Source organism: Triplophysa dalaica, chromosome 19, assembly GCF_015846415.1.
Source record: "Triplophysa dalaica isolate WHDGS20190420 chromosome 19, ASM1584641v1, whole genome shotgun sequence".
NCBI lineage: Eukaryota > Metazoa > Chordata > Actinopteri > Cypriniformes > Nemacheilidae > Triplophysa > Triplophysa dalaica.
Window position 1 is genome coordinate 64,676 of NC_079560.1, and position 20,693 is coordinate 85,368.

The 20,693-nt window shown below is 43.2% G+C and overlaps 5 protein-coding genes across 6 annotated transcripts; 2 read left to right on the forward strand and 3 right to left on the reverse strand.

Moving 5' to 3' along the window:
* Positions 1-234: 234 nt before the first annotated feature.
* Positions 235-2,853, reverse strand: LOC130407623 (growth/differentiation factor 6-A-like). The gene is made up of 5 exons (XM_056730693.1): positions 2,611-2,853; positions 2,001-2,131; positions 1,850-1,930; positions 1,489-1,595; positions 235-1,177 (listed from the first exon to the last, which is right to left on the reverse strand). The coding sequence occupies exons 1-5, from the start codon at positions 2,697-2,699 to the stop codon at positions 1,028-1,030; spliced, it is 558 nt and encodes a 185-aa protein (XP_056586671.1). The 5' UTR covers positions 2,700-2,853; the 3' UTR covers positions 235-1,027.
* Positions 2,854-3,031: 178 nt separating this feature from the next.
* Positions 3,032-10,367, forward strand: LOC130407621 (serine/threonine-protein phosphatase with EF-hands 2-like). The gene is made up of 15 exons (XM_056730688.1): positions 3,032-5,918; positions 6,036-6,090; positions 6,172-6,347; positions 6,422-6,536; positions 6,616-6,662; positions 6,745-6,911; positions 6,987-7,023; positions 7,145-7,294; positions 7,369-7,641; positions 8,414-8,599; positions 8,680-8,822; positions 8,896-9,002; positions 9,108-9,271; positions 9,549-9,636; positions 10,073-10,367. The coding sequence occupies exons 1-15, from the start codon at positions 5,793-5,795 to the stop codon at positions 10,333-10,335; spliced, it is 2,097 nt and encodes a 698-aa protein (XP_056586666.1). The 5' UTR covers positions 3,032-5,792; the 3' UTR covers positions 10,336-10,367.
* A 92-nt stretch (positions 10,368-10,459) lies between these two features.
* On the reverse strand, positions 10,460-15,377 carry nup54 (nucleoporin 54). 2 transcript variants are annotated; one of them, XM_056730689.1, is made up of 13 exons: positions 15,326-15,377; positions 14,629-14,703; positions 13,490-13,570; positions 13,233-13,379; positions 12,947-13,158; positions 12,545-12,732; positions 12,248-12,444; positions 11,934-11,988; positions 11,527-11,620; positions 11,327-11,434; positions 11,111-11,230; positions 10,861-10,971; positions 10,460-10,786 (listed from the first exon to the last, which is right to left on the reverse strand). In XM_056730689.1, exons 1-13 carry the CDS (start codon positions 15,360-15,362, stop codon positions 10,658-10,660), a joined length of 1,554 nt encoding a protein of 517 aa, XP_056586667.1. In that variant the 5' UTR covers positions 15,363-15,377; the 3' UTR covers positions 10,460-10,657. The 2 variants fall into 2 exon arrangements, with proteins under 2 accessions (XP_056586667.1, XP_056586670.1); XM_056730692.1 differs by lacking the exon at positions 14,629-14,703 and having other exon boundaries at positions 15,326-15,363.
* Positions 15,378-15,691: 314 nt separating this feature from the next.
* bxdc2 (brix domain containing 2) lies at positions 15,692-18,205 on the reverse strand. Its single transcript, XM_056731426.1, has 10 exons — positions 17,983-18,205; positions 17,498-17,609; positions 17,365-17,408; positions 17,131-17,201; positions 16,998-17,047; positions 16,823-16,896; positions 16,680-16,730; positions 16,415-16,516; positions 16,204-16,332; positions 15,692-16,116 (listed from the first exon to the last, which is right to left on the reverse strand). The coding sequence occupies exons 1-10, from the start codon at positions 18,175-18,177 to the stop codon at positions 15,859-15,861; spliced, it is 1,086 nt and encodes a 361-aa protein (XP_056587404.1). The 5' UTR covers positions 18,178-18,205; the 3' UTR covers positions 15,692-15,858.
* Positions 18,206-18,221: 16 nt separating this feature from the next.
* Positions 18,222-20,620, forward strand: dtwd2 (DTW domain containing 2). The gene is made up of 6 exons (XM_056731427.1): positions 18,222-18,532; positions 19,207-19,297; positions 19,384-19,478; positions 19,565-19,757; positions 20,065-20,193; positions 20,266-20,620. The coding sequence occupies exons 1-6, from the start codon at positions 18,372-18,374 to the stop codon at positions 20,434-20,436; spliced, it is 840 nt and encodes a 279-aa protein (XP_056587405.1). The 5' UTR covers positions 18,222-18,371; the 3' UTR covers positions 20,437-20,620.
* The last annotated feature ends 73 nt before the right edge of the window (positions 20,621-20,693 follow it).

The following is a 20,693-nucleotide window of genomic DNA, read 5'->3' on the forward strand; positions in this document are numbered from 1 at the left end:
GCGATTTTACAAAAGTCCTTTACTGACTGCGCAACAGCCCCCGTCACGCAGCGCGCGCGCACAAGAACAGATGATTACATACTTTAACCTGCGGTCACAGTCAATCAGTCCTCAGCAGCTAATCACAGTGAGCAGAAAACGTGTTTTCATTTGGAGTTCAAGCAAGTTCCTTTTGATAAATCTCAAGAAAACGCACAAGCAGACGATAAACGGTGAAAAAAGGAGATCACATGGTAACTTCACAAAAGCTTCGTTTATTAAAACGTTATGCTGCTGATACATCTGATATAAAATCACAGTGGAACAAAAAACAACATGTGAAAGGGTTAGCTGGCCATTCAAATAACCACTTTATAAGGTGCATAAGGTTAGAAATGATTTGTGAAACATGAAACAGAAGAGTTTATGTGAACAAAGACATCGTGACAAAATCAAAAAATGTTGCAAATATTTAAACACAGCCAAAATATTCCCGCACCATCCCACCCAGTCCCACAGAGGAACAAGTCCACATAATAAACAGATGCGTAAAAAGCAAATTCATCCATGTCAGAGGATCTATTTCCATGAGAATCTTTCATTTGGTGTATCGAGGACTGAACTTGGCAGAGTCACAACACACAGTTGCTGGCCAATGAAATCAGGTCAGAGCTCAACCATTGAATGCTCAAGTTAAAAACAGAGAGATTTGGGCTCGAATCATTTCGTGACAGAAGGTTCATTGTGCTTTTCTGAGAAAAAACTGGCTTAGATGAGGAATTTAGATCTTCTGAGAACGCTAAAATTGTATTTTTCCACTTGGTATTTAATCACACCCTTAAAACCCCCAAAAGCCAAGAGTTTGTGTTCATAATGTTTCTGTCTGACTTCCAAACCGCAGCAGCAGCAAATATAACATGTCAAGGCATTTGAATAAAGCCTCTTTCAGCCAAGCCACAAACCTAAAAAGCTTTTTTTAACTGTGTTTCAGTAGCTCTATGCTGGTGTTCGCACGGGTCAGCGTGACCCGTGAGAGAAGAGGAGGGTTTTAGGAAGGGGTCATGACCTCAGGCTCCTTCGTGCCTTCTCCGGGGTCACAGCCACACTCACTGGCCACGCTCACAGAAGACACCACCAAACTGCTCCAGTCATCCACGTAGACGAAGGGGAGAATATCATGAGCGGTGGGCTTACAGCACTGCAGAAAGAGAACAGGCAGTGGTGAGTCGCTGCAGAAACGCTGCAGACACACTAGAGCAAAAGGCCATTGAGGTTCAGATTCCATTAGGAGCTTCAATTGTTCTATGTAACACACACGCACATAAACACGCACACGCTGAGAGAACCGGACAGATCAACTGCCAGCATACGCCAGGAGAGAAACTTCAAGGTCATGAGTTTGATTTCTAGGCAAACATTAACCACACATAAAAATGTTTGTGTGAAATGTAACGTGGTGTTTGTTTGGAAGGGACGCTCTGCATTGGATTAGTGCCCTGCCGGTGTTACCTGTGTCGAGGAACTTGCGTTCTCAGAACAGTGATTAAGGCCGCATGATGTGCACCGAGTGAAGGTAAACGTCTCAGGATAAACAATCCAGCCGTCCCAGCCCAAATCTGACCAAACATAAACAACACATCACAAATGGATGATTAGAGAAGAACAAGAACAAGTTCAGCTGATATTTGTGAAACGAATAAATGATATTTGCGAGTAATACAAACACAAAGACTCAAAATAACCATCATCTCATGAGAGCAATGCCAGTGATGCAATACAAAAAAACAAATGATATATAAAAACATTAAGTCTGGAGTGATGTGTTTTCTGTATATTTCCTGAAATGTCAAAGCTTCTTTTGGGATCTCACCCTTGATGAAAATCTGTGAGGAATGTTTGCAACACTTCTGCTGTGTGGTCTTTCCAGATTCCTCAGGGAATGTTGAGTTCACTGATGAAGAGACAACAAACACATCAATGTGAAGCAATGACAGCGTCAGAGGAATTTACAGCCAATCTACCTGCTGTGGTTGAGACGGCGTCTTTCCAATGCTCACGCAGATGTTTCATCTCAGACACCGAGACACGCGGCTCCTGCTGAAGGTTCAGAGATTCCAGAAGAATTTTCCTGATTTCAACTTCCTCTCTGCATCTGCCAAATAATATCAGAAATGAGCTCAATTAATGACATCACCTGTTACTTTAGAGTAATAGGTCAGCAGTGATGTCATTTGTCTGTCTGTCATGTGCGTGTATCACGTTTTAGTTTTCAGTGGACTGGTTGAAGCGTGTGGGTTTTACGTCTGTATAACAGAAGATCACACACCAGATTTTTTTAGAACACACGGTAAGTTTAATATGACATATTACAGTAAAATGTTTATTGTGGGTAAAATCCAGATTTCTGGAAAGTTTGGTCTGTGAAACGCGATCAGTGTGCGTGAGCGTGTGTTCTCAAATGAAAGAGCAGAATGTGTAAGTGACCCGTCACCTTCATGCTCGACACATGAGAATCCAAAAATAAGCTTTGAGCTTCAGGTTTCACAGCAGTTTAAAGCTGGGCATCGCTCCCGCTGTTAAGTGACAGAAAAACCTACTGACCAACACTGACATCATCATGAAAAAACTTACCTGTGAGCTTCGGCTGCAGGACGCAAAACAAACATGTTCCCGAGAGGAAAGGCCAGAAGAACCACCACGGCACACAGCAACACGCACATGTCTGCAAACTGGGCTCTCTTGACGTGAACGTGAAGATGCTCTGACTGGACAGAAGGAATGAATGTTGTTTGTTGCAGCCTGGGAAAGCTGCGTTTTATCTACGTTAGCCGGGCTCGGCCTTGAAATACTTCACACTGTTTTCACGGCGAGCAAACGGAGGGTGTTGAACTGGATATGAGATAAATGAAGAGAATAAAGGCTTCGTTGAGGAAAACACGAGTGAATTCTTCTTCGTTTCATTTTGTATGGACACATGGTAGCAAAGATGATAAGACCAAATCTGCAGGTGCATGGACGACAAATAAAGAGAAAGATCAGAAAGGATCAGAAATGTCAACAACAGTGGAATAAAAACGGAATTCATCAAATATTCATTGCTCTATAAAGGTCATGAACTGCATCAGAGATGATCAAGGAAAAGATGTATTATATGACGCCTCTGGAAAGGAATGTAAATCACATGTACACACGTCAATACAAGAATATTTTGAAAAAGCATCTGCTATACATGCACACACACAGGCACACACGTACGCACGCACACACGTACGCAAGTACACACACACACAGATTCATTTCATACACAAATATAAGTGAAAGTTGCTTTTTGACATTTTCAAACTTTGTGAACATTCATTTTACACCAGCACCTGCGTTTAGTCTGTCGAAAAGCTATTCACTTGAAATACAAAGATACAAATGTACTTTGACCTGAGATGAACTTGTGAATCAAAGGAATCATGTGTGTGTGTGACCTTGACTCCCATCTGTCAGGAGAAATGCCAGCCGCCATGTGTGAAGGAAGCTCATTCTCAGCAAATCACCTTCAGCTCAATAAAGACATGCATTGTTTCACCAGCTGATATTTATCGATATTTAATCATCATCATGGTTCACATGTGTAGGTAGGGTTAGCTGTACTTCAAGCCTGTCAAGGGTGTGTATTATATCTATTCAGTGTGACAGGTTCACTAACAATCAGTAGTTACAAATGTTTAGAAATAATGATGTTTTTACACATAATAAATAAAGGTAAAAGATACTGCCAATAACCTAAATTGATGTTTGGAAATTATCTTTTTTTTCAGAACACACAGAAGATAAATAAATCTTCACAGGTTCACGGCGGGCTGGATCTGACGTCACCCCTCACAGCGTTCCAAAAGAATATTTACCCCGTCCTGATCCACTAACACAACATTCACTAAATAAAACTACTTATTTTCTTATGGAACCTCACTTTTTATCTATAATCCTTAACTAAATCTGGTGGGGTTACTAGCAAACAGACGGTAAATGACCTCTGACCCCATCTGGATTCTGAGGTAAATCTGAGCTGCAGTCCTGTTAATCCTAATCTATCCGTGATCACGTGATGGAGGAAAAACCCTAATCATATCTCCGTCACGTTCACATAGAAAACATGTTCTCTCTGCTGCTTCTGCCAACAATCTGATGTGGTGAGTTCTTCTTTTAGATGATAGGATACACATGCATCTATTTTGTTGCATTTGATGTCTGCAGTTCTCTTGATATATTTAGCATGTGTACCAGTGGCGGCTCCAGACAATTTTGATTGGGGGGGCAATGGGGGGTCCTGGTCATTTCAAGGGGGGTCTCATGAAAACCAAAAAAAATAAATACAGTGGACACGGCTAATAACTGCATATTACTGCTACTAAACAAATAAAACCAGATCGATGCACACTGTGAAAAAAATGACGACAGGCAAAACAAAAAGCAGCTTCTTTTGACAGAATATTCAAGCCACTGGTACTGTTTGAACCACGAGTAACTAAAACCCCTGGATGCTAGCTGCCCCTGCGATCCAAAAGAACGACACGGTTATGATTTTAATTAAGCTGTCTTGGTTTCTCGGCTGGGCCATGGCTTAAATCCCCCGTTAAATCCATTCCATTTCTAATAAGTATTTGCAACATTAAGTGCATAATGAAAATAAAAATTCAATTATATCAATTACATTTGTATTCATAAAAAGGAACTCCCAAATGTAATTGATATTATTGAATTTTTATTTTCATTTTGCACTTAATGTTGCACATATTTATTTGAAATGTATATTTAGATACACGATTGCATTGTCAATTTACATACTGCATTGCCATTTTGCATATTACATTGCAAATTGAATTTTACAACACACGCTTCCATATGCGAGTTGCTCCGGTCCCACCTCCTCATCCTCCAATTCCTCGGTGTCCTCTATTTCTAATTCTAGTATCAAGCAAGGCTCGCCCTCCACTGCAACGGGTATATTTTCAGTCCTATTTCCATCTGCTGTCAATTTGTTTTTAGGTATGACGAAGCGATCCATTTTTAGCTTCAAGATATAAAGTGCGTTGCAGCACTTACGGGCTCGCGGCAGCGCCTTGAACGCAATGACGCAAGGCGCAGCGGCAGCAACGTTCATGGGGCGTCGCAGTGATTCTTATGTTTATATTTCGAATAAATTATGAATTATTATTGTTCTGCATAGTTTGAAGAGGACCATTGTTAAATCTTTATCCCGGATATATATATTTTAATATATATTAAATATTTTTTAATCAGGGAGGGGGTGGGGGGTCAAATGGGGGGTCAAGGCGTTTTTTGGGTGGGTCTTGAGACCCCCCAAGACCCCCCCTGGCGCCGCCGGTGATGTGTACATAGATGTGAAGCACTGTAAACGGTGAATGTGTGTTTGTGTGTGTTTGTGTGTGTTGGTGCAGTGAAATGGGATGCAGAGTCACTAAATCAAACAAACAGCAGCGGATACAACGTAAGCGAGGTGTGTAAATGTCCAGATCAGTGACTCTATAAAACACAAGGACACGTTCACATTTTAAAGAGCTGTCTCTCTCCGTCTGTCTTTCTCTTTCGTAGCAATTGTCTCAGTTCCAGGTAATTAATCTGGTTTATTTGTCTGGAGGACATCTTATTACTGCTGCGGTGAATCTGAATGATTGAATGTGTTTTCTCTCTGTGTCTGAAGCGTCACACACAGCGGTCACAGGTGAGACGCGCACACACACACACACACACAGGTGTTTCTGTGAATGTGATGAAAGTCACCGCTCTGTTTCTCTGCAGCCATGCGCGCAGCTCTTCTCATCCAGCGCTGGTACCGTCAGTATGTTGCTCGGCTGGAGATGAGACGTCGCTGCTCCTGGAACATCTTTCAGTCTATAGAATATTCTGGAGAACAGGATCATATCAAGGTGAAAATACCACTGATAAAACCCTGATCAGACACAAACTGAAAAATGTTGAGGGTTGGGTGTTCAGTCAGCATCTTTACTTCTCATGATTCCTGCTTGTGCTGTTTGTCTTTACAGCTTTACAACTTCTTTGGTTGTCTGATGGATCATTTCACACCTGCCAGCAGCCAAAGTAAGAACTCACAAGGTCATCTTCAGCTCTGATCTCACTCCTACACAACTCCATGTCTCGCTGTTTTGTGTGTCTCCTCAGAAAAGTGGATCTCGCACATATTTCATGAGAGTGATGCGTTTCAGGATATGGAGTTGGAGAGATATTTCTCTTATAAAATCATTGAGGTTCCAGATGTTTACTCTGGACCTCATCTTACATTCCCATTGACCATCTCTAATGTCACGGAGCTCGTGGACGCCTTCAAAAACAAACAAGTAAATAGGACGAAAGCTGTTGTGTCTAGGGGTTTTGTGAGTCAGCGTATGTGTAACTGTAGATGTGTGTTCAGAAGCTTCATGCTCATTACGTGCTGCGGCTGCTGGAGAAAACACTGATGCTCCTGCGCTTTCTGCCCAACATCAATCACGTGTCCACCTGCAAATACAAAGAAATCACCATCTGCGGTGAGAACACACTCCTGAACACACACACACAGTCAGTGAGGTGTTTGATATCCTTGTGTATGGGTTTTGTTTTACGCAGGAGATCTGCATGGACATCTGGAAGATTTGTTGTTGATCTTTTACAAAGTGGGTCCATTTTCACCCACAATTCTAGACTGCGTTTTACGAACGGGCCAATAACAGCTGTGTGTTTTCACTTCATGACCAGAACGGTTTTCCTTCAGCGGAGACGCCGTATGTTTTTAATGGAGACTTTGTTGACCGAGGGAAAGAATCCATCGAGATTCTGCTGGTTCTGTTTGCCTTTCAGCTGCTGTATCCACATGATGTTCATCTGAACAGAGGAAACCATGAAGATCACATTGTAAACTTGAGGTAAAACACACACACACACAAGTGATGATGAAGGTTTCTGTGTTTGTCATATAGAAAAAATCTTGTTTCTTACAGATATGGGTTCACAAAAGAAGTTCTGGGAAAATATCGCGTGAGTTTGTTTTCTCCTCAAACGCACACACATGCACACGCACACGTACGCCACACACACACACAAAGACAAAGGAATGACATCACATGAAAGATGAAGAGTACTAATATCATCCTCACAGGTTCATGGGAAACAGATTCTCAGACTCCTGCAGAAGATCTTCAGCTGGTTGCCGCTGGTGACGGTAATAGATCACAAAGTTCTGATTCTACACGGAGGAATTTCAGACAAGACCGATCTCAACCTGATTTCCAAACTGGACAGACAACGGGTAGATTTCCCTCCTGAATCTTGTCTCTCTCTCTCTCTCTCTCTCGCTCGCTCACTCACTCTGTTTGTTCTCAGTTTGTTTCGGCGTTCAGGCCCATGCGGGGTGAAGCGTCCGTCAGGCAGGAGGAAGCAGAGAGAGATGACGGGCGGAGGAGAGTTCAGTCACTCTCTTACAGTACAGCTGTGCGGCTAAGACCCGATATCCCGCGTCATTCACTGCACTCTGCGTCCAGACGAGACGTTGGATCCGTGGAGGAGGAACTGAGCGAGAGACGTCGTCTGGCCGGTCTTGGTCTGACGTCAGACCAGGGTTCTGCTAAAGATCTGCAGACGGAAGCGTGGAAACAGGTGATAATTCGCTTCACTTCAACACAGACACAGAAAGAGTCCAGAACAATATTTTGAATGTGTAGGTCCGGTTCCTAAGGATCCATCCACCTCATAAAGCAGATGTGTCCGATCCTGTCCTTCAGAGTTTATCTCCAGTCAAACACTAACTTTCCCTTTTGTCTCTGTTTGTCATACTCTCTGTCACAGTTTAACATCTGCAGGAATCCACTGGCCTTTACAAACGTGTACTGTGGCGTATACAGGCAGTCAGATGGTAATTTGATGTTCATACGTGTGCCGTCATGGCATTGAAACTGAGCTAGTCGATAAAGTGCCATGATGTCTTGTTAGCTTCACATGGCGTGGACATGACTCTGTTGCGTGTGTTTGAGGCGACGTGTTTCATTTGTGTCACTGTGATGTGCGCCACGATCATATCTGTCACCAGAAGACAAGAGTGAATGACACGGCACATACCACACCTCAGAATCACCCTACTGAGCATTGACATTGCAGTCGTTGTGTAAATGCTCAGATGTGTTGCCAGAGCGTTTGAAACAATGTTTGGCCTGTCGAAACACACACAGACCAAAAACGAGAAAGTCTGAAAATACTTTGCAGGCAACATGTTTCACACGTGAGGAACAGCGTATGAAAGTGGCCAGTTGTCTGAGACCCCCGATGTTTATTGTGAATAAGCCAGATGAGCTTCGGTCCGTCTCGCTGCACACCCTGGAGAGATGGTCTTCTCTTCTTCTGCTGCTCACATATGTAACTGTTGTCACTCCAGATAGTGGATGTCCTGTGGAGCGACCCGATGCCTCAGAACGGATGCGTACCCAATGACGTCCGAGGGGGCGGCTGTTACTGGGGTCCGGACGTCACACAAAAAGTGCTGGACAGACACAAACTTCAGCTGCTGATCAGATCACACGAGTGCAAACAAGAGGGTTACGAGTTCTGCCACAACCGCAGGGTGAGATTTCACCTGACAGGATATTTCTGCTGTTAGTCCAGAGAGATTTTAGTGGAATCATTTGTGTTGTGTGTTTGCAGGTTCTGACCATATTTTCAGCCTCAAATTATTATGACGTGGGCAGTAACAGAGGCGCTTACATACATTTGGGTCCTGACCACATTCCTCATTTTAAACCGTTTCAGGCCAGCCGGACAACCCGGGAGCTGACGCTCAGACAGAGGTGAACACACACACACGTCATGCTTCTGAAGGTTTCTGACAGGTTTATAATGCACGTGTGTATGTGTGTGTAGTGTGGGGAGAACGGAACGCTCAGCTTTACAGGCTCTGAGGATGCTGCTGTTCACACACAAATCTGAACTGATGCGAGAGTTTCTTCAACACGACCCCCAGCACACAGGTGCACCAACAGATCTAAATCACTACTTTATCACCCTCACAGAACACCATAATCAACAGACTTCAACACTCCTTTCTTTCACATCTTACCTGTCTGTCTTTAAAGGTCTGATCTCTTTGAGGAGTTGGGCAGTTGCCATGGAGACGGTTCTGCATCTGAGTCTCCCGTGGAGGGTTCTGAGATCTCAGCTGGTGTCAAGCTCAAATGATGGGATGCTGAACTATGACGATTGGTTCAACCAGCTGTCTATAATCCAGCCCAACGCTAAAGTAATGCAGACACAAGTTCACAAGCAGCGCGTACGCAATCATATCATACACACCATGATATCAAACAAATCTAAAATTCATGGAAACGCAGAATTGTGAGTCAGCACAACTGCACATTGGTAAACTGTTACCTGGCAGTGTTCTAAAAAAAGCAGATGTAACAACGGCCTCTCGTGGTTCATTAACACTGCTTGAAATTTCAATAATAAAAAAAAAGGAACAGATTCACAATAAAGGAAAAACTGGATTCAATACAGGTGTGTTTGACTCTTGACAGATTGCCAACACGAGTCTGCTGGAGACCCTTTACAAACATCATTCAAACCTAGAGACCATCTTCAGAATGATCGACACGGATCATTCAGGTACTCTCATCAGTTATTTCTGTTTTATTGTACTGTGTGCACCTATATGAACACCTGACTGAGCCTCGACAATAATGGTTTTAGAATCACTATTTACAATAAAAACCACAGAATGATTTCAAGGGATGATTCACCCAAAATCTTTGTTCAGATGACAGACTTTGCCCCCCATTGACTACCATAGTATTTGTTCTGTTGAGCACAAAATCAGATATTTTGAAGGATGTGGGACAGCACACAGTTCTGGGGCACTTTAACTATCATTGCCATTTGTCCTACTATGGGAGGCAATACTTGTCTGGTTAAAGCATTCTTTCTTCTAAATATCTTTCTCAGTGTTCATCAGAACAAAGACACATTTGGCACAGGTGAACTCAAAGGTGAGGAAATGATCGAATTTGTATTTTGGGGTGAAGTAACCCTTTAATGTGTTTAGGTCTGATCTCATTTGAGGAGTTTCATCAGACATGGAAGCTGTTAAGCTCTCACCTACAGACCAACATCTCTGATAAAGCCATCTCAGAACTGGCCGAGAGCATCGACTTCAACAAGGACGGAAGCATCGACATCAATGAGTTCATGGAGGCCTTTCGACTGGTGGAACAATCTAGAGCTGATAGGAAACCATCACCGACCACAGGTCAACGAACAACAGATAAACTAACAACAACACAAAATCTGTCCGACATCACCCGTTGATCACAGCTCCAGTCCAACAACATGTCTGAATGTAAGCATTACTGCTCTAGTCAACACATTGTTCCATTAAACCACATCCTGGCCTTCTGTTTCTATTCATTCATTCACCCATCACACAAACCCATACAAAAGAAAACTTTATTCATCAATGTGAGACACATGTGTTTAAGATTCAGCTGTCAAAGGCACACAATGATAATCACATGACACAGAAAAGAGAAATGGGCCACCACAACAACAGAAATCAACAATTCTCTAATGTTCAGGCGGTCACAATGCACAGTAGTTTGTGTGTGTGTGTGTGTGTGTGTGTGTGTGTGTATCAGCTGAGTTTGCTGCTGCGTGTGTGAATCCCATCATGCAGCTGATCTTCAATCATCTTGATGTCGTCCAGATCATCTTTAATGACGCTGATCAGGTGACTCAGACCCTCCTGCTGCTGCTTCAGGTGCTGAAAGACAACTTACAGATGTTACACAAACATAACACACACACACACACAAGCACACAGGTTGTATGTCTTGCCTGTTTGATTTCTCGCAGAAGGTCGGCATCCACTCGATAGCGTTCCTCTGACCGTACAGCTCCAAAATGATTCTGCATTCGAATCTGAGACATGAGCTCATTCAACCGGCCCTAACATCAGTGAGATCAACAGTTTGATGTTTCAGTTCATTTGATAATTACTTTCTTCACGTGCACTGTAGCAATAGTGCCTTTAGGTTTGGGTTTAGTGTATTAGGGTGTTAAAAGTGATGTTGTAGTGTGTTCACACCTTGAACTGCGTTGGTGCGTTCAGCTCACACTGAATGGTTTCTAACTGAACTCTCAGATGCTCTTCATCTAGTTGGATGGCATAACCGCTCTTCCTCTGAACCTCCTGTTTGATCAACACCTAACACACACACACACACACACACTGAAGGTATTAAGTCTGTTTGGCTCTGTTCAGCCAACAGACATGAAGTGAAATCAAGGAAAGCTTGTAAACCTGTAGTACTCTGTGTGACAGATCCATCAGCTTGCGTTTGTACTGTGTGATTTTGGCTGCGGTTGTGGCCTGATTCACCTGCAGCTCACTGATGTCATTAGAGATGATCTGAGACACGAGAGAGAAACTGATGAGAACCAGCCAGAAACCATCAAGACTTTACCTTAGTGTGTGTGTGTGTGTGTATTTGAGCATCTCACGTCCACTCTGGTCTGATGCTGTTTGGTCATCTGGTCTTGAATCTTTAATCTTCGCAGGAGTTCTTTAAAGCCCACCATAGGTACTGGGATTAACCTGAAGAGAAGCATCTCATGACTGATGTGTCAGTAAAATGGAGCAGCATGTAGCGCTGAGGTTGGGAATGGTAACCAACACACTCGCTCCAGCGCTCGCTTTCCAAGCACAAGCTGACACAACATGGTGAATTCCATGTAGATAGAAATAACTCATTCTAGGGACATATATATTTAAACTTCATTGTGTAAGCTCTTTATACACCTCTGAACACATAGTTGTGTATATTATATTGCATCCCTGTCAATAGATCCTCCACAACACTAAACACTGGTGCTTAAACTGAACTGAAGATAGATAAAGACAGACACACTTCTCTGGATCAGGATTGTCCACTTTAGCCTGTTCCCAGATGATGGGGTCCACACCTGCACCAAAAAACACATCTTCAGTCTGTGTGTGTGTGTGTGTGTGTGTGTGTGTGTGTGTGTGTGTGTGTGTGCTTGTTTAGTTGTATTTGTGAGGCCTCAACTCCTCCTCAGTAACACAGTGAACTATCATTACATTTGATTGGTCCTCACTACATGAAAAGTGTCATAAATCAGTCAAATCATGTTTAATTTTCAGGGCTGTGAAATGGATTCTGAACGAGAGGTTAGTGTGCTGGTTTATGGACAGAGCGACTACCTGCGGGTGGGTTCTGAAGCAGTTGTTTGAGTTGTGTTGCGCTCAGTGCGGTCCTGCTGACAGTCATTATGACACTGAGCTGCTGAAGCTGAGATTTCACATTCATCTGCTCCATGAAACTATAGAGAGTTGATGCTGGAACCCGCTTGGACGTGCCGTTAGGAGAACGCTCAACCAAATAAACGATCACCTCCGTCCTGCTCGCGCACACACACACACAGACACACACACACAGCTGTAACACACAGAAGACAAGTTTTCTCATCCTGTGACTTATGATGATGATGCGAGTCTCACTGGTCATCAGGTAACGCTCGCACACCCTCCACATTCACGGTGATCATTTGATTTCCTCCCAGGACTTTATGTAGAGACTCGACCAAGTGCTGCTGCTGAGAGCGCACGTCTGATTCCTTCTTACTGAGAGCCAGAGCCACTAACCCATCTTCATCTTTTGTTTCAGGAACACAGCTGTAGCCCACCGCCTGTCACACACACACAGAGTATGATAACAGGCACAGGAGTGACAGGTTCAACAAAAACACATGGCATTATTGTGCTTTCTGTTCATGAATTGGGAATGTTTGGTTACAAAAGTTCATTAAATGAAATACAATCAAGTCAATGTAGAACATGACTCCACACTTCTGTCTGCACCCATACTCCCATCATGCTGTGGTGTGACATCATCAGCTGTACCTTGAAGCGGCAGAAGGGATTCTCCTGGCTGAACTCCACTGGAGGAGTGCTGCTGTTGAAATAACCTCGGCCTGTTCCCCAGAAGGCCTGCAGCTGGTTCCACTTGGCCAGAACGGAGTCCCGCTCATCGCTGAGCACAGATGGAGCAGACAGGGCACTGGCAGTGTTGATCAGATGACTAGACTGAGACCCCTGCTGGTTAAACAGACCACCTACACACAAACACACAGTTTAACACAAGCTCACGAAAAGAACATGCAAGCGTCATCCAATCGCCATTTCTCACCCTGTTGGGTCTGGCTGCTCTGAATTCCCCCGAAACCACCGAAGCCCAATCCAGTGCTGCTGAAGCCCGTTCCTGTAGCGCCACTCGAAGCCAAACCAGAGGAGAAGCCAAAACCTTTATTCTGAGTGCTTCCAAAGAGACCTCCACCTACAGCCACACAGAAACTGAGTCAACTACATCACACATGTCATCGTGTATATTCAGTATCTGCTACACTTCTGAGCATCATGTGTGTCCCGCGCGTGTGGCAGCCGTACCTGTGTTTGATGGTGTGGAGAAATTGAAGGTCGACCCACTGCTGGGAGGAGCCGTCGTGGCTCCAAAACCTCCAAAAGCACCTGCAGAGACACGTAGAGAGTCAGAGTATATGGGGAAAGAATGATGTCATCAATGAAGTCATGGAGTTGGAGTGCTGATGTAAAAGAATAAACACAGGTGATGTGAGCATGACATATCATGAACCCGACCTCAATATCATACTACAGCTACTGAATACAGACGGTTATCATCAGACAGGGGGAGAGGGAGAGGGGGAGAGAGGGAGGGGGAGAGAGAGAGGGAGAGAGAGAGAGGGAGAGAGAGAGAGAGAGAGAGAGAGGGGGAGAGAGGGAGGGGGAGAGAGGGAGGGGGAGAGAGAGAGAGAGGGGGAGAGAGGGAGGGGGAGAGAGAGAGAGGGAGAGAGAGAGAGAGGGAGAGAGAGGGAGGGGGAGAGAGGGAGGGGGAGAGGGAGGGGGAGAGGGAGGGGGAGAGAGGGAGAGAGAGGGGGAGAGAGATGAACATAGAGTTAAAAGAGAGATTACAGGAGTGACAGACATGAAACCAGCAGAGATTATAGGAGATTTACACAGTGTCTCCCACACAAACACAAACACACACACACACACGTGCCTGCAAGCACATCAATGAGATGACACACTCTTCTGGAAGAGCTTGTGTGTTCTGGCGCTGTCCTGCTTTATCTAACGGTTTGTAATCTCTTCGTCTACACATCGCAGCAGGGCTGCTGTCCTCTGCTTTATGTCATAATGAGGAACTATAGATGAACGTTTCACACCAGTCTGCCCTTTCAAAATCAAATCTCTAATGTCTGAACCACAAAACTGCTCCACCTCAGACACACTGTTCATTCATGAGGTCCAGCACATAGAATAATTCATCATCACCACATCAGTCCCGTGTCACATCACTGCTGACAGTCCTTCAATATACAACAGCCCGCCAGTGAACCTTCACCAGGAACATCTGTACCATTCTTCTTCTTCCTTTTAACCCATTCTTTTGTTCTTCAAACAACATGTGCAGTTAACCCTGCTCCTACACGACATAGACAAGTTAAACTGACTTCACGCTGTACAGAAAGACATCAGCTTGATAAGAATTGCTTTGACACTCTCACCTGTGGTACTTGATCCGAATCCAAATCCAGTGGATGCTGTTGTGGTGGCGGCTCCAAACCCAGTGCCAGAAAGACCTGTACCCATGACAACGGGTCATAATAACCTTTAATAAAACCCTTCTGTAGTAACGCTAATGGCTGGTTATGAAAACCCGAAGTACGTTTAAAGAAATATCAGACCGCTGTGAAACCCAGAAGAGGTCTCACATAACGACAACCTAACCCATCACGTGATCATATCAGACATTAATATGCACACTAACATGCTTGGATAAATGAAACAGTTTGTTTTGATCACATTTGTTTCATATTCTCCTGCAAGCACGACAGTAATGTATGAAAGCCAGTTGTAACCATGACTTCAGAAACGGAACTAACCGGTCTGGACCGTATGATTTAAGTTAATAAAATAACAGAAAGAGGATGAAAATGATTGGGCTGTGTGGCTAGATTAATCTACGCTTTTATTGTGTGTGTTGAAGCGCAGAAAACAAACAAAATGGATGCAGAAAATAACAATAACAACATTTAAACGGCGGAACAGGTGAAGAAATGTGATGGTGTCTAGAGTCGCTCTTCACGAGCTTCTCCTCGAACCACTCCAGACTGTTCATGAATTTATTGTTTTTATGCGTTAATGTGTGAATTTATTTCAATATTACAAAGCAAGTCATTCAATAAGCATGTTGAAACTCACTCGCGCTGCTAGACGGGCCGCCAAAGTTGAACGCCATGTTTCCGGTCCGTGCGGATATTCCTTCCGGACAGAAACACAAACAGTTGAATCGGATCTTGGGGCGGAAGTCCCTATATTGAAATCTCTCAACAAATCCGGGTTTCTTTAAAATACAACATCACGGTGTGGCTTAATAAATAGTTGCACTTACGCATCAGCTGTTATTAATATTCACACAAACACAGGTTAACGGACACACTTTGAAGTCATATGCCTAATGAAACGGGTTAAATCAGTGTTCCAGTGTGGAGAAATCCGCCAACAGTTATTATTTTACTTCATGTTTTTATTGACATCATTATTCTCACAAAAAAAACATCACAAATCTTTTGACATTAATAAAAAGCTTTTATTAACAGTGTGTTATCAGCAAAGGTACAAACGATTCATGTGAGACACAAACTTGCCCAACGACTGGGCTGATTTTATCAAGCCTGCATTGATCTCACATTTATACAAGTTTATAAAAGTGATGTTTCATGAAATCTGGCGGATTATCGGGGACCTTTGCGCTTCATTCGTATTTTCTTCTTCAGCTCGGTCAGTTTGAGCTTTTTCTTGGTCATCTGGCGTTCTGGAGCCTCTCGATCAACGTGAAGCGGTTTCTGCTCGGCTGGAGTCACAAACACGTCATCGGTGACGTCCGGCATCATCACTTCTTGTTCCTCTTTCTGCTTCTCCTTGCGAACCTCCTTCACCAACAGTTTCTCCTTTTGTTTGGCAGCCATCGCCAGTCGAATCTCTCGCCGATGCTAAAAAACACAGTAAGGCACAATAAAACAACGGTGAATAAAACACATGTGTGTGTTCTAACACAATAAGCTCTGAAAGCAGCTCACCATGTTAGGCGATTGGAAATGAGGGTTTTCATAGAGCGTAGGTCCCCCAAAACTCCCCTGAAAGATTTTTATGGGGTTCAGGACAAAACGAGGGCCAATCTCCACAAGAGATGCATCTTCTTCAATGATCTACGAGCGGTAGAAATACTGGTTTAAAAAATCATATGACTCACTTCAATGAATGATTCAAGCGTATTGTCAATGATCTCACCTGATAGTTTCTGAACCAGATTCTGTTGTCTGCGATAGTGAAAGTGAACACGTGATCCACAAACGGCTGACTCTTCGGGTGATACTGAGGTGTCGAGAAGATCTACAAGAACAAGGTCTCCGTTAACAGGCTTTAAAAACACGTCTCGACATCTCAAGTTTGCATGATCTGCACAACATGTTTATTTACGGTAAAACATTCTAAGTTTATTAAGAAACTCCAGAATACTGTCATACTGTAAAGATGCAATAATGCTGTAATGAACCTGAGTGAAAAGCTCCTTCAGCAGGGTATATTCCGGCTCCTTGTCAAATTTCTGTAAAGGAGAAGACAAATGTTATCATGAATATAATCACCATTATTGTTTTGTTGTTTGTTCTTGTGATTTAAAAATGTCTTTTTACTCACAGGGTCAAACGACAGCAGCGGTCTGGAGCCTTTCAAACAGTTGCCTGTCATTTTCAGCTCAGCGAGAGTGTGAACTGAACGTGTTTGGGACAAATGGACACACACATTACATTTCCGCTCATATCATTTTCATGTTTATACATTGTGCTGAAATATTGAAGAAATAAAGTTCTACCGTTTTGAACAAGAAACTTGGCGGACGGCCCATGAGGAGCATTTGAGATCCTGTAAACAGAATGACAGCCATACATTGAGATTTTTAACGCATTTTAAGACACAGTCTGGTGATCAGAAAAGCGGGTTCTCACCACATGTAAAGATCCTGCTTCTTCTTTGCCTCAAAAAAGATGCACTTGTTACAGTTTTTGATTTCGCACACCTGAAACATATCAGCAACAAACAAATAACCAAAACTGCAGGATGTCAGTGGCTTAGAGTAGTGCTGCCTGTTATAAAAATGCTTTTGCCAAGTTAAGTGTGACATTGATTTAAACCCTTGAAAATAAATAATCACACTGCCCAGAGTAACATGTGAGAATCACCTCATTAACCACAAAGAGTTTGTCTTTTCTGTCCATTTTGGTGTCTGTGAGAAAAGAACAGAGATTTGATTTTGTACATGATCAGCCACGTAAACTTCAGTTTAGTCATTTGGTTGGTTTAATGTGGATTTACCAGCTTTGCTGTGAGGCATCAAGGTTTTTAAATCCTTCATTAGATGTCTCGTTCTGAAGTTGATGCCACGAGAGGAAAAGACCAAAACTCGCTCCTTGTTTTTCCATTTACCCTAAAAAAAGAGAACATTCGCATTAAAACTCATCAGCCTATCACAAGAAGGCATTTAACAATTCACATCATCTACATACAATGGAGTCAAGTATAGTGCAACATTTTAAGGCACATTAGATTCTTCATCAATTGCTTCATTATGTTATATGTGTTACATTAGTTTCAGTTGGAAACATCAGCATAGATACTGCAAAATTTACTGTAAAAATCTAACGAGTCCAACAAAAGTCGAAGATCTGATGTCACCATCACAAAGAGACACTGGAATATAGTTGTCATGTTTTGGTAGCGAGACCAGATCTGATGAGTGAGATTAAAAACACACATGAGATGATTTCATAAGAACTCATTGACTTCGTTTAATATCTCACCGCGCTGACGGGCGGGGGGACGCTGATAATGTTGCTCTGTTCACAACTTTCTGTCTTTTCTGTACCCTCCGCTGGAAATGTTACTTGCTTTGCGTTCTTTACTGCTTGTGATGATCTATTTTGCTTTAATTTCGCTCTTTTCGACTTGATTTCCGATGATTTCTCTGCCACACGTTTCTTTCCGCGCGCCGCCATCTTCCTCGCATACGTCACTACCGACCAAACGCAGACGAGCGGAAGTGACGTGTCAAACACGCAAGAGTCGCACAAACAGCAGGAGCGCAGAAATATTTGAAACTCAGCTCGATTCAAAATGAGTAGATAATCCTGTAGTTTGCAAATCGCTGTTAAACGCAGAAGATAAATAAATAAGATAGGGTTTAAACACAATGAGTTCAGAAATGACCGGTGAAGCGGAAGAAATGAAGGATGATGAAGATGAAGAGGAGATGAAGGACAGATATGATGATGGAGGAGATGAAGGGTTCTCTGTGCTTTCAGATTTGCCTGTTGAGATCACTGAGAGACGCCCGACCTGTCACACGTGCTGGTGAGAAACACAACAACACATTTGTGCGCGTGTGACTTCTATTCACCCCTGTAAGAGATAAGTGTTGTTTGTGTTAGTTTACTTCTTCATTTAGTATCCCGTAAAAATGTGAGTTTAATTGACAAGCATTAGAAAATGACAACAGGCAAACAAAATTTACAATAAATGAATAAACGAGCAGAGCAGCTGATCCTCAATGATCAACTAGAAGAAGATTTGACACATTGGATTAGATTTGGGATTATTTATTCCTTTTTTTACACACGAGAAACACAATGAAAGCAGCACTATGAAACACATGATGCTTCAACCAACAGGGAAACATTGTAATATTCTTGCCATTGTTAGCACTTTCTTGACTGATTTCTTCTGAACCTCAATAGCACAAAGAACACAGATGAGATGACTTTCTCAATAAACACATCATCAGAAGTGTTCTTTTGTCTTCTGGATGTTCCTAAAGAAGAAAATCAGCCTTAAACTGTAACGTTTCATAAGTTGAATAAATCATCGGTCAATGAAAGTAGCAGTTTTTCTTCACAGACATCCAAACGTGCCCATGATCCTTCAGCTGTGATGCATTCACATGTATTTGACCATTGGGTTTTGTGACTCATAGGTTATCGGTTGTGTGTCTATCATCCGTGTAATGTAATGATGTTTTGTGTGTTTAGTCGTCCAGTGAAGGTGTGTCTGTGCCCGTATCTCCCTACGCATCCTCTCGACGTCTCCACGTGCCTTTACATCGTCCAGCATCCAGCCGAGGTCTGTCGTCTGTGTGTGTCCAAACCTCTCATGCCGTTCGTAACAATGTCCCATGAGTCAAGGTTCTTCTCCTCTGCTTCCTCCAGGAGAGCCGCGTCCTCCGAACTGTTCCACTCCTGGCGGCGTGTCTTCCTCCTGTGAAATGCAAAGTGTTCATTGGAAGGCGATTTACAGACGAGAGGTAACTTATAGCACACATTGATTGATTCACATCATACGGAGAATTTCTGCAAGTCCACCTGACTGTCATATTGTTGGTTGTGTCAGACATCCCGAGCTGGCGGCCGTGTGTAAGGACGCACACACTCTGCTTCTGTATCCTGGAGCTGCTGCTGCTGATCTGGAGGATCTCGCCTCAGATTTCGCAACGACATACCATAATGTCATTCTGATCGACGGTACTTGGAGTCAAGCGAAAGACATGTTCCTCCGCAACTCTCTTTTCAGGCTTCCCAAACAGGTGCGACCCACACATCCATCAGCTCTCGTGGGCTCCTCAGCCACAATCTCTTGTTGTTCTTCTTCCGTTCAGTAAGATGTTTCAGCAGCAGCATGTCAACCATCTCATTAAAAGGGGCTTTCTATAAATGATGCAACTAACCCTAAAAGTTTCAGCAATTCTTTTGAGAAGTAGAAAGATGAATTTGGTCGAATTTATTGAGGTTTAATTTAATGTCTCTATTGAATGTTGCTTCATTTACATAAACATCTGAAATATGAAGAGATGATAGAAAGACAGGCCGGCCTGTTGATGTTTGTCTGTACAGGTGCAGCTGCGCAGCATCTCTTCCAGTCAGTATGTGATCCGCACACAGCCCACAAACATGTGTGTGTCCACGCTGGAGTGTGCTGCCGTTGTGCTCTCTATAATTGAGAAGAACCAGAACATCCAGGAGGTTTGTCACTCACTCACAGCCTTGTGAAGCACCAGTTATCAGTTTCTGATGGTGTGTGTTTTTCACATGCAGGTTCTTCTCAAGCCTCTTCAAGCTCTGTGCTCCTTTCAGCTTCAGCACGGCGCACAGATCCATCACAGTAAAGAACATCTCATTAGAAACGGCCAGTACAACAAGATTCTGCCCCAAAACAAGCGCAAGATCCGCAGGATGCAGAAGCTCATCAGCAACCCTAACATCTGAGACTTTTTTCTAAACGAAACTACAGAACCTTTTCTACAGGATGTCTCGCTTCTGATTCTCACGGCTGCTGAAGCTTTCAGTCGAGCAATATTAACACGTGCTGCCATAAGGACAGTTGATCTATTCATTGAGTTCATAAATTATTTTATTTCTGCTGCTAATATTAAAGGGAATGTTTATTGCTCTTGCGTGTGTTTTACGCCTTCTGGTTGCGTCTACCGTAGCGGCGCTCTTGGTCTTTCAGTTCGTCTGCTGCG